The 17,702-nt window shown below is 44.0% G+C and overlaps 1 protein-coding gene across 1 annotated transcript in view; it reads left to right on the forward strand.

Annotated features, from left to right (window-relative positions):
* The window catches only part of LOC138567827 (uncharacterized), a 251,970-nt gene that overhangs the window by 188,227 nt on the left and 46,041 nt on the right, over window positions 1–17,702 (forward strand). Inside the window, exon 6 of the mRNA XM_069646326.1 lies at window positions 7,418–7,445. Within this exon, the coding sequence (XP_069502427.1) occupies window positions 7,418–7,445 (28 nt within the window). The remainder of the gene's footprint in view (window positions 1–7,417; window positions 7,446–17,702) is intronic.

Here is a 17,702-nt window from a genome sequence, read left to right on the forward strand (position 1 = left end):
AAAAGAAGTATCGAGCAAGGAAATGGGTCTATAAGAAAGAGAACAACCGGGATCACCCTTCTTAAAGATAGGGAAAATTATTGCCTGCCTCCATGTTGACGGGTAAAGACCAAGCTCCAGAAATGCATTGAAGCACTTAGTCAAGATTGGAGCCCACAGGGCCACCTCATTGCAGAAAATGTCTGCTGGGATAGCATCAGGTCCAGGGCCACGATTAGGAAGTTGCTTATTAATAGCCACCTCTACCTCTTCTCTAGCTAATCGGAGTTGACGTCCTCTAGGCCCAGTATAAGGAGTTAGAGGGTTTGCTCTATATAGGGAGCTAAAATGATTCGACCAAGCCACTGCACTAACATTATTTTCTTTATACGTTTTTACTCTTTTATGGGCGTACCCATTGGCCACGTATTACCAAAAGGTCTTAGAGTCCCTTGACTGCACGGCCTGATATATGCAGTAAGGTTGCCTGGGTAGTGCAGAGTGGTAGCGGTACTCGGAAGTAGTTATCAATTCGTTTTTGTCATACCAGACCACCATCCCTAGCATACATGCAGACTTGCCTGGTCCTGGCTAGAGCAGCATCATCATCTTAATGCTCTGGTGGTGGTATTTCCAGATCTGGGGGCAGGGGTATGTTGTGTCTGACACAGATGTTATGCATCATTGCACAGGCCAGGACTGTCTTTCCGACCTTTACTGGCCTGTACATGAGTCCAACCCAAGACTGGTGAAGGCATCAGAAACATGCCTATAGGAGCCCAAATGTCTGCTCAATGGTCGGAGGGGTTCTCACATGCGCCCTGCTGTAAGCCAGCCCCTCTTGCAACTGGGGATCCCTTACAGGGGTCACCAGACACAGAAACAGTGGGTGTACAGGGTCACCTGCAAGGGTTGAGGACACAAGGTTAGCCTTATTATGAATGTGGCAGGGCTGTGTCAATGTGACATGTATTTCTGTTGGTGCATCTGTGTCACTTGGCAACATCATGCATCTAGTAAAGAGGTATGGCTGTGCCTCATGCTCCCTGCTGAATCCCAGCACAGCCTCAGTGTTACATATGTCTAGTGATGGGTGCTGCTCCCTAAAATGTGTTGCTGGGGGTATGGAATGTATAGCCACAGACTGACCATGGTGGGGACTGATCAGTCTGCATACATACCTTCATTGTCTGTTACAGAATCAACTATGCCGCGCACTTCATGACACTTGCAATGCAGACTGACCATACTGATTCATGCATCAACGCCATATGATGGCTACCAAGCACATAAGGCCCCAGCACTCAGGGACCGGTTATGCAATACTTACACAAATAACACATGAAGAATGTCTTGCTCCTCTCTCCTCAATCCCACTGACTATCGGCTCCATCACTATTCCCATTGCAGACCTACCAAAGCGTCAAGGGGCTACACATGTGGCAACTGGCATTGGGACATGGACCATTTGCGTACCCATTGGCAATTACATGCGTGAGTGATGGTGCTGGCCAGGGGTGTTGCCTGTTCCAGTGGGATGTCAACAATCAGTGTGTGCATATGTGCAGCATGTCCACCAAGGACATACGTCTCATGGCCCTAAGTGGCACAGTCAACTAATACACTTACTTTGGTTTTGTGGCAGTGTTGCATTCTGGTTCCTTTAGTGCATTGCATTTGGTTGTCCTTTTTGCTTATTAAGGCTTGGTGAGTGACTGATACGTCTCCAGTCTTGTGCTTCTCCAGTGTGTTGGCCGGTCAAATGGGCGTGCACTGGTTGGATATGCATTTGCAGGGGGAATGACGCACATGCATTTATGGCATTGACCGTCCCCCCCCCCTTTGTCCATGGTCCATGCTGATATGTAGGTGTACATGAAAATGAACTCACCTAACATCCAGGTCCTTTGTCCTCCATGACAAGCCATGTATGCCAGCAGGGTGCTGTTCCGCAGGACCATGAAGTCGTGGGTTGATCCTGGGAAGCGGGCAGAGCAGTGAATAATGGTCAAGTCAGTGTCACAGTTCACAGAGTGCTGAAAATGTCAGTGGCAAGGAAGTGCAGGACTGACACCAGCTTCAAAAGTGGTAGTTTGGCTGTCCTGATGCTGATGATGTTCCCGATGTCATCCTGGAAGAGGGTCCATGTTTAGGCAGTACAAGGTGAGTATCTGGCAGTCTGTCAGGGTCCAGGGTGTAGCCCTTGTGCAGGGAATCAGAGCACGCCTCTGCCTCGCCACTTGCATCCCAATTATCCTCCTCCTCCTCCTCATGTTCCTGGCCTCCTGTAACCAATGCTGCAGCTCCATCACCCTCAGGTGCACTTCAGCATGCAGGCCCTCCAGGTCCATGGCAAGTACAATGAGTGACAGCATGGTTGTGCTGGGAAGTGTGCTTGGGGTCGGTGTGGCCATTTAGTATTCTTCGTCTCTGTATTAGGTGCACCTGGGTGTATTGGGTGCACCTATGGCCTTATTTCCCCCACCTGGGTTCAATTCACAGCAACTCTCTCTGTATTACTAGCAGGTCAATGATCGTAATGCGACTGTGTTACCATGATGCTGGTGATGCCGTCTGGTGTTATCGGCATTGTCCTTGTTACCGTTGTCTGTGCTTCCAGCACTGGTAGTCCCATGTGTGGTATTACCAGTTCCAGTGATTCCAGTGGAATGACCCATTACTTTATTACCGGACTGGCTGACTTTTAATGAGGTCCCATGTCTCGGATACCTTCGACTGAAAGCAAAGCCATTCAAGATTGGTATGTCAGCGCCAAGAAGCCCCTTGGGGGGATCAAGCACTCTACAAAACTAACTTAATATAACTACTACTTCTAATAATAATATGCATTCATTGTATTTATTTATTGTTCTCTTGTTAGGAATTTATACCAGAAGCAAATACCGTTTCAAAGCATCCACAGGGCAACAGGGAGGGGACAGGGGATGGTAGACAATGTAATTACTACAATGTTAAATTATTTAATACAACAATATAAGAAGAGACAATGGGTAGGAGAAGACAACCCTACTATGCCTTGTGAGTGTTCAGAACGTGCAAGTGCAGAGGGAGAGGGGTATGCGATATGTGCGGAGGTGCTTATGGAGAGCAACAGGTGAAGTGCTATGAAGAGAGGTAAGTGCAACCTCCAGTGCTGGAGGGTGAGCCGAGGCAAGTGCAGAGGAGAGACAGCAGCTGGGATGATAAGATGTTGGAGGTCAGGGCCCCCAGGATGCATAAGGGCCCTGCACACCAATCAAGCTACTGTGCGATTAGCAGGGGAGAGAGGGAGGGAAGGAAGAGGTGAAGAGGAAGGTCTAGAGGTTTTTCTATAACTTAAGGCGGTTCTGCTCAAGACGAAGAGGGAGTGGGAGGCTGTTCCAAAGAAGGCAGCGCACTGAGGAAAGTGATCGATAACCTGCCCTCTGTTTAGCAAACCGCTTTACACACAAGGAGTTGGTGCCAGAGGAACGCAGGTGTCTAGAGGGGGAACATTTAGTCCGAAATATCACATTGTTATAAACAAATTGATGCTGAACACAAATCCTGCTTCTAAGTACTGTAACAATATATGCTGTTTCCCATTTCAAGGGTTCTCAACCAAGAACATTCCCTCCAAAACTAAAGTGAACATATAGGGATTATATTTGGCAGCGCCCGTTACAGAAGATCAATCACGGTTCTGTAGTACGATTCACCATCATGAGATGTCCTTAAAAATCTCATGCCTATGTCCATCTCGGCAAACTCTGATTATTGCAGGTACACGCTTATATCCTACATCAAAACACGAAGGGTTCACTCCAAAAGAAAATGTCAGATCCTTCATAGGATGGGGCAGGATAGCAGTATGCACCTAAGGGAAAAGGACCTTCCTCACTTAGAAAGATGCACTGTACCCCAATCACATTTAGAATTATTCTATGCCACTTTATGTAGCAGAAAGTGGGGTGCTGAACTTCACTTGCAATTGGGACATAAGTGAGGTTAGTAGGTCCAATCTACTGTTGGGACCAAAGACATCAGCATACAATCAACCTACTATGCAAGTGAACCTCTCTCTATGATGCATACACATTCAACAATTCCCCTCTTGCCATCATTAAAGTTTTTCTTTATTTGTTATTTATGTGTAAGTTGCCCCACATAAAATATAGGCTCTGTGGTGCCCAAGGAAAGAAAGGAGTGAAGGGCAAGGCAGGGGTGTGGTATCACATGGGACATGAACACAGTAACAGCAACTGATCATTCAGAGTCCTTGGAGCATTGCAGATCAGGAAGCGCTTCTGGAAGAGCAGAGGACTGCCCCATTGGATCTCTAGGCACACCCTTTAGAACTAGCCAGTATAATCAACGGTGAGTGATCATGAGAGTCATAGTCAAGCACATTTGGAGAGCTGTAGGTTGCAGACTCCAGGGGGGAAAAAGGCCTGTGGCGTGCTACAGGTGGGGCTAGAGAGGTTTTTGAAAGAATAGGTTTTCAGTGCTATCTTGAACCGAAAGTGGTTCTCTATGTTTCAAACGGGGCCTTGAGTTGTCACTCCAAAGGGTATTTCTTCTGCCAACTCCATGACTCTGTAAGAATGAGGTGGTTGCAGAAATGATGTTCCTTAGCGGAATGTATCTCTAAAAATAAGGACCAGGTTCTCAAAAAAGGGAGCAGGCTGATTCTCAAAAGGCATCTGAATGAGCGCCTCTTGGATGTAGTTATTCAGATGGCCTTTATCCACCCCTTTGCACGTTTTTGCATATCAGAGGGAATTTCTGCGCGTTTAAACGAGCATCTGAATTCACAAACAGGATTTGCTTTTAAGTGTGCAGAAATATGGGTCACTCCCAGCACCTGTAAGGGAACAGGCATAGTGGGTTCCATATATAGCCACTAAGGAACAGGCACAGTGGGGTCCATATTTGGCCACTAAGGAACAGGCACAGTGGGATCCATATTTGGCCACTAAGGAACAGGCACAGTGGGGTCCATATTTGGCCACTAAGGAACAGGAACAGTGGGATCCATATTTGGCCACTAAGGAACAGGCACAGTGGGGTCCATATTTGGCCACTAAGGAACAGGCACAGTGGGGTCCATATTTGGCCACTAAGGAACAGGCACAGTGGGATCCATATTTGGCCACTAAAGAACAGGCACAGTGGGATCCATATTTGGCCACTAAGGAACAGGCACGGTGGGATCCATTTTTGGCCACTAAGGAACAGGCGCAGGTGGAGGTGGGAACCATGGCAGAGTAATTCCTGAATCTCATGATTGTTCATTGAAGTGTGAAAGCCACATTTTAAGCACTGGCTGTCACACTTGCATTTCCATCCCCAAACAGGGATGGACATGTTTTTTAAAAACGTCAAGCGTTTCACAGAGACGGGCCTCTCCTCCCACTTTAGTGTCGAGAGTGAGCTCCTGACACTAATGTATGCAAGGGGGCTGGCCACCGCGCCTTTGCACCACAGTCCACCCCTCCTAAAAGGCTCAGATCACCTTTGAGAATATGGTGATATGCCCTTTTCTCAAAAAGACAGAAATGAAACAAGCGCATTATTATTATCAGTACACACTTTGTAAATCAGCCCCTTTGAGCACAGCAAACATGTGGTAGCACAAGTTCTATTCAACACAAAAGTGATAATATGGTGTGGAGCAAATCTCACAGAGTGAAAGACTAGCTCACTGGTGTTACTACAACACAAGTTTCATGTTTTTCTTTTGGATATCAACTTACTAGGCCCTGCGACCCAGTCTCACCCTCTGGTGTTCCACATGTGGCGCGTGTGTGAAATACCACATTAGACGCGGCAGCCGCGCACTCCTTCTAACTGAGAAGCTGACGCTTAGAGACGAACTGGGACCTTTTTAGGTAAGCCCTAGGAGAGGGGTGGGAAGATCACTGGCTGCTATTCGCACACCGTGAGTAAATGAATCAGACGTGGCAGCTGCAAACTGCATGTAAGAATGCGAACCACTAATAAGGATGCAGCTTGCGCGCTGAGTTGAAACTTAGTGCAGTAGAGAAGTGAGCGAGAGAATTAGAGGGATCAGATGCAAGATTCTTGATAGGAGCATGTCACACATTATTAAGCATGAACTAGCACGGGTAGTCCGGACAAGGAAATTAATGTTTAGAATCTTAAACCGTATTGGTAATAGTAACGGTATGTTGGGTACCAGTGGTTACGAATTAAAATGCATGAAAAGTACTGAGGAATGAATGCGTCATGAATCAGTGATATGACATCAAAAAATATTTTACAGGTGGGATTTAAACCCGTGATTTTTTGCGGACCAACGCAATAGTAAGAAATGAAAAAGAGAGATACATGAAACACCCTTACATTTCAACTTGTATATGAGACATGGTTTTAAGAACAACACTATGGGACAATATTGATAATCTGTCATAGTTGCATGGAACTGGTGTTACGATGAAATGGGAAAGGCTTGCAAATATCTCACACTTGTGGAGCTGACACGTATGAAATGTTGATTATTAGATGTATAGAAAACATAGTTTTAATGGTTTCGGCACTAACACAATACTGGCATCACGAGAACATTGGAAAGGCTGGACAATACTTCATATTTGTGGACTAAGTACTGAATAATCACATGTGTAATGGTTAACCCTATATGTAAGACCACCCAGGAAAATGGTTTTGAATCTTGTGTTCTGATAATCTTTTCCCTTGTGTTTTACTTCCATTTTCATTTTTTTTGTGATTTTTCTTCCTACCCCAAACATCCTCCCCATCACCACTCCTTCATGTCTGTCATTACGTATTGTAAAATTGTGTGGCTATATGTTTTTGCATTTTCAAGTCCAATATTTTGAAATGTATATTTGCCCTGATTTAAGGAAGGCACATGACATGCCGAAACACATGTCATCTAGAGGGGCTCTCCTATGGGAGTTAAGAATACATTTCAAAAAATTGTTTAAAAGAGATTTCTGGACCAAACTTGTGGCGCAGTTCTCATGTGGAAGTAACATTTGTGTTACTATAACAAAACTAAGCTCACTGATCTAAGCGTTGACACTAGACATATAGGTTTTCAGCCCAGGATACAGGTTTGGAAACCCAGCAGGCTCGCTCATCAGTTCTAGACAAACCCGACACAGGCATTACATCGACACATGAAATGAAAATAGCTACCGAACCAGCACACACATTAATTAGACTTGAGATGTGAGTGCAATCAAACAGAACGTTCTCAGTGGCAATTCAGAAGATGTAATAAAAAAAAACATATAACAGTAACTGGATCCAGTGGAAATAATTTGCATCTAGACCAAGTAGCATGGCCGTGATGTTATCTGGCATATTTCTAGAACACTCAAAAATATTGGAAAAGCTTGTTTGCCTATTTGTCCACTAGCACCACTTTATTCCTTGACAGTTTTTGATCACTTGTATTTTATTTCTGCAGGACGAAGACATCAGGAAAACAACTTAATGTAAGTTTGCAGGAAGACCTATGAAGATTTTTGCCAGGATTTTAGTGAGACTGGAGGCTCTACACAATCTTAGCTACCTTCCAGTGGTTAAAGTTACATATGAGAGTCCATTTTGATGGCCCATGATTTGCACACAGGTCATTCACCTACATTTATTTATTTATTTATGTATTTATTGTCATTTGTAAGACGCTTATACATCAAGTAGATTGTGTTTCAAAGCACCCACAGGGCAACAGGGGGAGAACAAGGGCATGAAAATCAAACAATGAAAGGTAGAGATGGACCTTTTGGGCCTTGCGAGCATTCAGAACTTGCAAGTGCAGCGAGAGAGAAAAGATGAGGGAGTTGGGAGTCTGGGGGGTAATTGCTTGGTGTACTAAGAGGGACGTGCTAAGAGTGAGCAGCTGTAAGTGCTTATGAGACAGGTCAGCTGCCAATAGATGTGTAAGTGCAGGCCTGTGGTGGCACAGGCCAGTGGGTGCAAATTCTAGTGCTGGGATTGAGTGGAGGCTGAAGGCGATTGGTTGTGGGAAGCCAAGATCCAAGACATGCCTAAGGCCCTGGTCACCAATCTCAGCAACTTTGGGGTTTAGCTGAGGAGGGAGGAAGGGAAGGAGGAGGTGAAAGGGTAAGTCTAGAGAAGCTTCCGGAATTTGAAGAGATCTGGCTCAAGACAAAGAGGGAGGGGGTAGCTGCTGAGGAAAGAGACCACCCACCAGCTTGCTGTTTAGCGAAGTGCTTGACACGCAGGGAGTTGGTGCCGGAGGAGCTTAAAGATCTGGAGGGAGAGTATTTAGTGAGAGCAAGTTGTAGATAACGTGGTCCCCAGCCCCAGACAGCCTTATGGATAATGCAGAGGGATTTGAACTTGATCTTTGCAGCAACCGTGAAACATTGGAGGTTTTCTAGGGTTAGAGAGATGCAGTCCCGGTGTTTGAGGCCAAGGATAAGTCTTGCCGGCCTATTCTGGATTAGCTGGAGGGGTCTTAGAGAAGAAGAGGGTAGATTAAGAAAAGGGTTATTGCAGTAGTCTAGCCTAGAGAGAAACAGAGCTCTAGAGACATTGAGCTTCTGGGGAAAGAGAGGAAAGGAAGTATTCCTTTGAGGAGGCAGAGTTGAATGTGAGCCTTCTTGACAAGGTCCTGAATGTGAGAGAAGGAAGGAGAGAGAGGCGTTGTAGATGACTTCAATGTTTCTGGCTACAGATAAAGAAGGGAGAGAGCCCATAGAAGATGGCCAGAGTGAGGGGCAGAAAGAGGGAGCAGGAATCCTGATATGAAGTATCTCAGTCTTGCTAACTTTGAGGAGGTGAGCATTGGAAGTACACCAGGACTGGTTGGCTAATCTGCAGTCGGGAATGAAGGAGGAAGTGAGGAGAGGATAAGAGGGAAGTTTGAAGAAGAGTTGTGTGTATGTGTGTATTTTATGAGCCCACTAAATGCATACTTCATTCTACAGGTAGTAAATTAAACAGTTGGCAAGGCTATTGTGGAGGGGGCTCTTTTGGCATTACTTAATCTAAAATTGGGACCTGCATCACCTCATGGTTTTCCAGTGCATGAGTTAAAACATGTAACCCCATCACCTGAACATATCTTGCATGAGTTAAAACATGTAACCCCATCCCCTGAACTGTGCATATTGTGGAAGGTGACCTGACTTTCAGAAATACTACTAAAACTTTGCTTTTTACATAACAGTCAGTGATGTGAGTCCATATATCTTCTGTTTAATTATTGTGTTCCGTGGTCTTGAGGGTTTTTTGGTGCATGGCATTCTCATTACAAAGCAGATTATTTAAACCACCAGTTCAATCCCCTGGTGGCTGCAGGAGACACATTTGCCAGTTTGTGATAGGCCTGTATGCAATGAGTCAGTGACCTACATTCACTGTCCAAATCCATAACGTCAGCATCACAGTTGGTATAAATGTGGGGCCTTAATGGCAGTCATGTTTGAGAGTTAAATTACTAAGGTGTGGCCTTCCTCAATAAATTAGAATTTTACTTTTGTAAAGCATTTTTGCAATGAACTGTGGAGTGACAATTGGATCCTCCCTAGAAATAGTCATACGTGTAATTAACATTTTATCGAATCTTACTGACCATATATTCTCTGCAATGCAATTCAATGATGGATCACCAAAAGGTGTGCACTGTAAAACTTCATGGAACATATGGCTTAAATGAGCAAATGTGATTGAATGCCAAACTTACTTAACTAAAGTGGGCCGGGTCGGGTGGATAGCTTATGGGCAAGGCGTTTGTCTTGGAAGAAAGAGAATGTGAAGCAACACAGGTTTGAATCCAGGTCACGCGCTTAGAGACCTTCACGCGCTTAGAGAATGATCTCCGTAATTAAACGTGCTATAAAAAATGGATCCATTTAATCAAAGGTGGTCATTCTAAGTATGATGTATACTCATGTTGTCTGAACACATCATTTTCTTGAAGATACAAACCCCACACCGCCCTCCACACCAACAAAGAAATAATGGTGAAGTTAGAGTTTGCATGGTGAAGTAAGCATATTTTTATTGGAGAGTCACACACTGCAGAAATTCAGACTAGGAATGAGTGCCATAGACTGATTGCGGCCCTTGCTCATTGAGGTATGACCTCCAGAGAGAGCATCTCACTTTGAAAACATCCCTGTGGGAAGATACAGTAGGCCTGTTGAGGACACATACAGACCTTGTCAACTTTGGAAGATATGACTCCTTTATGCTCACAGTGGTAAACATACCCAGAGTTAAAACAAATTGGGTGTGCATGCAGATTACATCACGCCATGTTTATAGGGAGGCCCAATATTGGCAATGAATGTGCATTGCACTGGATTCATAGATGTCAAGTTATTATGTATTTACCCATCAAATAGATAGTGTTTTATTGTAGAATGAAGTCCCTTCCTGAGCATAGGGTTAAGATTTCAGGCCATTCCAATATGTAATATGAATGTAGACATGGATTTGCTACATGCTCTCAGAGGTAAGGCATCTAGATATTCCTAATATTTAGCAGCCATGTAGTATACATTTGCAGCATGCAAAAGGGTTAACAACTACAGCACACTAGCTGGAGCTCATTTTATGGGCCCGTATTCGGCATCAGCGAAATGCTACGATTAAACTTACAAAAGGTGTTATTCCCCTTATGCACTTGTTAGATATTTTTGAACACTTACTTTTTTGCCACAATTTTGTTACAATCCATGTTTTTTCGTTAAACACCAGCAGGCGTTTTACTGCACCAAGCACACACCATGTTCTTGCAAGACTGGAAATGATGAATTGGACAGACTGCACAATAAAACCCAGACCCAATAACAGGCACCACATATTTTCACCTTTCTGCACCGAGGCATTTTTATATTTTTTCATCAGAGAAAGACTGCTCCTGTAGACAATCAAACTACCTCAAAATTGGGACACTGGTGAGCATGATAAACATTGGAAGTAACCCTGGAAATAAACAAATGGGAAAAATAAACAGGAAAACACTTCATATTGGTTCAGCACGGCTCTTAGACCTCCCAGGCTGTTCTTATCTAACACTGGGTTAGTTGCCAAACTAGGAGTTGGTGAGATTATGGACTATTGAGACAGTGGGCCTCTTTACACGGTAGGCGGAGAACCATGGCGCTAATAGCGCCATGGTTCATGCTGGTAAAATACCGGCACCGCCTTGGTGGAAAGGGGAATTACCGCCCCATTCCAAGGTTGGCGGGGCGGTAATTCCCCCTTCCACCATTGCCCTTCCCCATTCCCATTTTTGCCCCATATGGCATAATGGGAATGGGGAAGGCGCTAATTACGGCACCGCAAATTGCGGCACCGTAATTAGCTCCCTGGGTCCCTTTGCGGGTTGGATTTTAACGCCTGCAAAAAGCAGGCGTTAAATTCCCCAAACCGATAAGGGACCTCGTAGTAAGGCAGTAAGGATTTACCGGTACTGGTAAAAAACGGGTACCGGTAAACCCTTACCGCCTACCGTGTAATGAGGCCCAGTGACACCTTTTGCATGCAAGAAACAAACTCCAGTTACTAAATTTAGAAACAGGCTACTTCATTAGTCATTTGATGCCTCAGCGACAGATGAAGATGTGCCTTCTGTGCCAGGTTGACACCGGGCCAAACTGCAATACCCTGCAGAACGGGGATGTAACATATTAATTGAATGATTGAGTGATTATTGTTATATGTATACATACAATAGGCTAGGCCCTTTGGCTGGTAAGAATGTTCGTCTGTGCCAGCACTTCCCCTTGTGGCTAAATACAGCCTTCCAACTCCCTTTGGCAGCTACACTGGTCTCCATTGCGGTCTCCAGGGATGCAGGCCTGCAGTGCTCCCCCTCCTTCTTCCAATCCCGGGACACACGCAGAGGCTCAGAAAACACCCGGCAGCTTTCTCTCTCTTTATAAAAACTCCCAAGCAGCCAAAAACCACCAACAGAGCCCGGCAGCTGTTTCATACATCAAGTCTGACAGCAGGAGCCAGGAAACAAGCTTCCAAAAAAAGAACAGCTGATCCTTGCTTCTGCATTTCACTCCATTTTATGCTATGTGCCCATATATTCCCTTTACCATTTTCCAGCCTCTGTGACATCAGCTGTCACCACCCCTCCATGAAGTCACGTCCATGTTCATAACGTGCCAGAACCGACGAGAGATTTCCAGTACTCATGTATTTTTCCAGCACAGGCCTGAATGACCTTTGGATAGTATTCAGCAAACACCTCCCAATAATGTAATGTATTCTTCCATCCTCTTTTCCGCTCGGAACAATGGACATTCATTTGCAAGGCCCTTTTTGTTGTACTGCACACACTCTGCTTTGCAAAAGACTGGTTTTGGCTCTCAACTTTACATTATTGTGAAACCAGCAATGATCAGCCAGCGTGTTGTTCATGCACCTGCTCTTTTGTTAGTACACACAGAGTATGTGGCCTACAAATCTAGCCCACACAAGCCAATCCTATATTAGCTGTTAGTACCCCAAAGTCCCCCCTTTCAGTTCCTAATACTACATGTTAGTACCCTTGTTACTAATCCATGTTAGTAATCTATTTATTAAACTACACACAGCATGCACTGCAATAATTATTTACCCCATAGCCCTTCCTACACACTCCATCGTGCACATTGAGTAAACAATGTCTGCCATGTAGGCATCGCAAGCGGCCTTTATCATATATGCCTGAGGTTAAATAATTTGGGAGACCACGTAGGGATCCACAGCATTTGCGACGGCATGAAAATCCATGCTGGCGCAAATGCTGGGAGTATTTGTGTGGCGCAGATGAAGGGAGCGGCAAAAATGCAAGTTGATTTCTGCCCCTCCCCTCCAACATATAAATTGTGGAAAAGGTTGAGTAACATTAATGAAGGATTTAAAAGCCTTGCCCAAGGCTGTTATGTCTTTCATTAACGTTATGCCGGGCCGAAACGGTTTGTAGTAGTCTTAATTTCCTTCATGTTCATGAGAATAAAACATCTCGACTGTTAATGTTTGCAGGTATCCCCTACTATGTTTTGGTTCATAGAGGTATCATATCCAGGTTGTGCCAGTATTTTTCCTCCATTCTGATTGCACTTTACTGATGCTCATAGCACTAATGCACTACTTTTTTCACTATTCTTTGCCCATGTATACTCAACCCGCTTCAAGCTCATATATTTAAGACTAATAGAACATTCCAGTAATGGATGTCAGAGTAGATAGAGGTAAGTTCCTGCTCAATGAGTTACAGAATGCTGATCAATCCTTAATCGGCTGTCGACTGCTCTCACTTCATGAGTAATTTCTTTATTATCACATCATTATTGATTTTCGACCATAAAGAACACAAGTCGTACACCCTGCTCAGTGATGATCTTAAGTAGTTGTTACATTGATTAGATTACTATCTGTCTACGCACTGTTGGAACAATGCAGTGCACTTATTTCAACTGTGCGCTAATGTCTACGGAGCCACTGATTTCAACAGAGACAGTGTTCACCAGTTTAAATGATGTTAACGTTGTAGCATGTGTTATGTGTGTGATTTAGGATACTGGTACTGATGTGTGGCATTGAGGGTAAACTAAAGAGGGGGCTGATTCAGGGGCTTCAAGCCTTAACATATGAACATTGCAGCATGTGCATAGTTAGCTTTGCTTGAAATGCAGTTTGCTTGTGAGAATTAGATTCCGAAAACGCAGAAAATAAAAACAGAGAAGTTAATGAGTGATTTGCACAAAGTAGCAGATTGTGAGGGCATTGAAAAATAAATGTCCATTCTTCGAGCAGAGCAAACACAGGCAGAAAGGATGGTATGTAGCATTTTTTTTTTGTACGCTGGAAAGGATAGGTGAAGCTTGCCAAAAGTCAGAAAGGGTGAGATGGTGCTACAGGACTCTGGGATATTCCCAAAGGGTCTGTCCTTTGTTTAGTGGCACATGATGGCTGGGGCAAGGACGTGAAATTGGCAAAAGTAGGTGGGTAATATGTGCAGCTTCCATATGATCTGCAGGTCGTGGCCAGAGTTCTGAAAAAGGCTATATATTGAACAAGATGCATGAAGGCAGGGCTTTTTGCCTATTGCAGATTGCATGGGGCACTTTTGACTGAGGCTTTCTGCATAAGTCTTTGACATAGGTTTTGACGGAGCCTCCTCTGTCTATCACATTGCTGAGATTTTTAAAGAGCATGGCGTCAGATTTAACAAGCCCTGATTTTGAGCAAAGGTCCGGATCTGTGCTTTTTGAATGTTTGAAAGGCTGTTTCTTGTGTGTGAGAGCCAAGTCGTAACTGTCCTAAGCGTCTAAAGCATTGGCCCTAACTCTGTGGAACTCACTCCCCCCACATATTCAACACACCCAAGACTATATGACCTTCTGCAAAGCTCTAAAAACATGGCTCTTTCCGTAATGCTGACTATGACCAACTGAGACGACTGAGTCCTTGTAACCCGATGACAAATACTCAATGAGATCCCGAGTAATGGCACCACTGAATACGCTTATTAAGTCACTATTAAGCAAATGCACGCTTGAAATCCGGAATAGCAAACTCCTTAGATCATAACTCTTACCCAAACACTCGCCTCCTATATCACTATCGTTACTCTCTACTCTACACCAGAATACAATTTGAGTGCAGCTACACCCCTTGGTCAATTTTGACCTAGCTGCTGACATACGAACATTACTCCATGAACACCTCATCATTCTAATAAAACACAGCTACATCCCATGACAACCGGCCTAGCTTCTCACATAAGCATCCTACATTGGACTAACACAGCCAGAACCAAATCTTGGTGTCCATCCGCCAGACTGCACACATTAAACTGATATCATTACCACCACACCTAATGCTAGGCTGCAGTTACCATCAGGCAATTGCATCAGCTACACGCACAACTGGCGCGCCCAAGCACCGTATGACAACTTACTCTCTCAACCGACCTGGACTACGGTCCCGAAGGGTGTTCAACCTACCAGCTCTTTGAGGTCATACTAATGATATATAGAGCGCTATATAAATGGCAAATAACTTAACATTGTGCCAAGCCTGGCAGAGGCATTAAAGGCTGCGAGCAGAGCTGATATCTGTGTGTCTGGTGATCTGACAGCTTTTTGAGCTGCAGTGTCCCCGAGATCCTGGGCTGGAAGGTTGGAGTAGCTGCTGAGGGGAGACCAAGCTGAAGGCAGGTAGCACAGCTGGGGGTAGAAAGGTCTCAAGTAAAGTCACAAGTGAGTATAAATAGGGTTCAAAAAGATTCAGAATTTCTTGCAAAAGGAGTGATTTGGCATGGTCAAACTGACCCAAGGACAGACTCCCCTTCTCGTCATGGTACCCGAGGAACAAGGAAGTCTGACTGAATCAAAATGTATTATGGGAATACATTTCATGAGAGAGAGTCTTAACAGCTGAGTGCGAATACAGAAAGGAGTGACCTTGCAGAAGGGGGTAACCAATGACTAATCAGCCATGCTTTCCACCATTGACTGTACAAACTGAATTGCTTAGTGATTTAAAGTTAAGAAAGCAACCAAATGATGATAACATAAGAAATAAAAACACACACACATGAGCAAAGTGTGTGGTTGAACTTAGAAATAAAACAAACCATGCAGGTGCTTGAAGATGAGACAGAAGAAAAGAAAAATGCAAAGGAGCAACCCAAAGACCAAAGGATCAAAGACAATCTTAAAAGAACATGGCACATGAAAAAGATTAAACACATACCTTTGAACAAATGAAGCCAGTGACCAAGTGGGCCATTACAGGGTTAATGTTGCACTGAATGTCTCAGCAATAAACGGAGCAAACATGAATTACTTGGTAGGTGACAACAGAAAAACAGATGATAGGTGTTAATTGCCTGATAATTCAAATAGCGCTCATATTTCCACATAAATGAAAATACCCCAAAGGACACGTGCAGGGGAGTTCCCAGGGGATTAGTTTGAGCCACGGATGTCCCAAGAGGCAGAATTGACAGGTATTGTACAAGAGCCAGGTGAGTTTTAAGCACAAACTGCAGATGTTCTGCCGCATGATGCTAATGAAAACACAAAACAGTTGTGCGGCAGAGTCGATGTAAGTGAAGGAAATCAAAATAATGTGGAATAAGCAGAAAAGCAATGGGGTGAGAACACAGGTGGCTCTGCTATACAAGGGGGCCAATCAGTGTCAAAGATCCAAATGAATGCTCACGGTAGAAAAAGAAACAGAGAGATTGAAAAATGTCATTGCACATGCTTCTTTATTTAACAATTAGCAAGGTAGGCCCAAAGAAAATAAGACCTGAGATTAGCAACAACTCACATTACACTTTTCATACTTGAAGAGTGTGAAGACAAGTATTATGCACCTAATACATGCAAAGCAATGTATTTGTAATGGTGGACACAGGCAACTGCGATGTCAAAGAATGTATTGGATAGCATAAATGAAGGGAGACTTCCACCAGACATGTTGAAATTGAGACAGATTGAAGGCCCGTGCACAATTTCAATGGGAAAGAGATACCGGTGGAATGTGCCACTGAAGTCGACATCAAAGTAGGGAAACATAGACTGAGGCAAGAAGTGGTAGTCACGGCCATTGAGGAGACCCCATTCATATTAGGAACACACATTGGGCCTCATTACAAGGTTGTAGGTAGCCTGGCCGGTTTAACCACCATGATACAATAGCTATTACATGTACTAGTGTACATGTACTAGTGCATTTGTTGAAGGAAGGGGATATTTTTAAATTTGTCATGAGAAAAATAAAGTAGTCTACTTAAAACAATCATTGACACAATATGACCTGCTCACCCTCAGATCTAATAATACACAATTAGCATTGCCACGCCAGGTAAAAATGTGTCTGCTGTACTGAGTGCACATTTCTATAACAGTTATAGGCAACTGTGCTGCATATACATTGGAAGCTTATGAGTTCACCATACACACTTCACCACTGTCAATATATATGCATGAGTCCTACAATCCAACCTTCCCTATCCAACTTATCTTCTGACAAATGCATCTCCTGGAGTTGGATTCTCCGGAGTAGGAGTCTCTGGAGTAGGATTCTCTGGAGTAGGAGTCTCTGGAGTAGGATTACCTAAATTCACTTCTCACCTATTTAGTTGCCACTTTATCATCATCTACCTTGTCAAGTCTTAATATCCGGGCAAGCATTCAATTTCATTCACAACATCTAGTCCCACCTATATGCCTACACACCTTCAATGTCAGCTATCTCGTTTATAGTATTATGCTTTTCATGTGTTTTAATGGCATTTGAATTGTGGCACCTATTGCCTCCCCTTCCTCAGGTAGATGTAATGCTCCCCCCCTTCTCTAGATCCCTCCCTGCCAAACCAAATTTCAGCGGTGCAGAACTTTCATTTAAACAATCATTATTACCTAAGATCACATATTCATATTGTCCCCAATAAAGTGAGTGCAACTTCTTCTTCAGGTTTAGGCCCAAATTGAGCCTTTGTTTGTAAAAGGCATATGTCAGTGCCAAGGTTATGAATGTCACTGGCACAGCTGTGGTATAGTTAGTGAAGGGTGTATTACATAACATCAACCTTTACCATTGTCATTATTACGTTTGTGTATTCCATAACCACCCCCCCAGCCACCATCGGCTCGAAGAACTCCTTTTTTGTGGCTTCTGCAGCTCAGCATTAGTCATTCAGGGCACCTCCCGCCAAAATGAACAGTGATGTTGGGCAGTTATTCACTTCGCATATATTATTA

The sequence above is a fragment of the Ambystoma mexicanum genome, chromosome 1p (assembly GCF_040938575.1).
Source record: "Ambystoma mexicanum isolate Mex_15411 chromosome 1p, UKY_AmexF1_1, whole genome shotgun sequence".
In the NCBI taxonomy this organism is placed as follows: Eukaryota; Metazoa; Chordata; class Amphibia; order Caudata; family Ambystomatidae; genus Ambystoma; species Ambystoma mexicanum.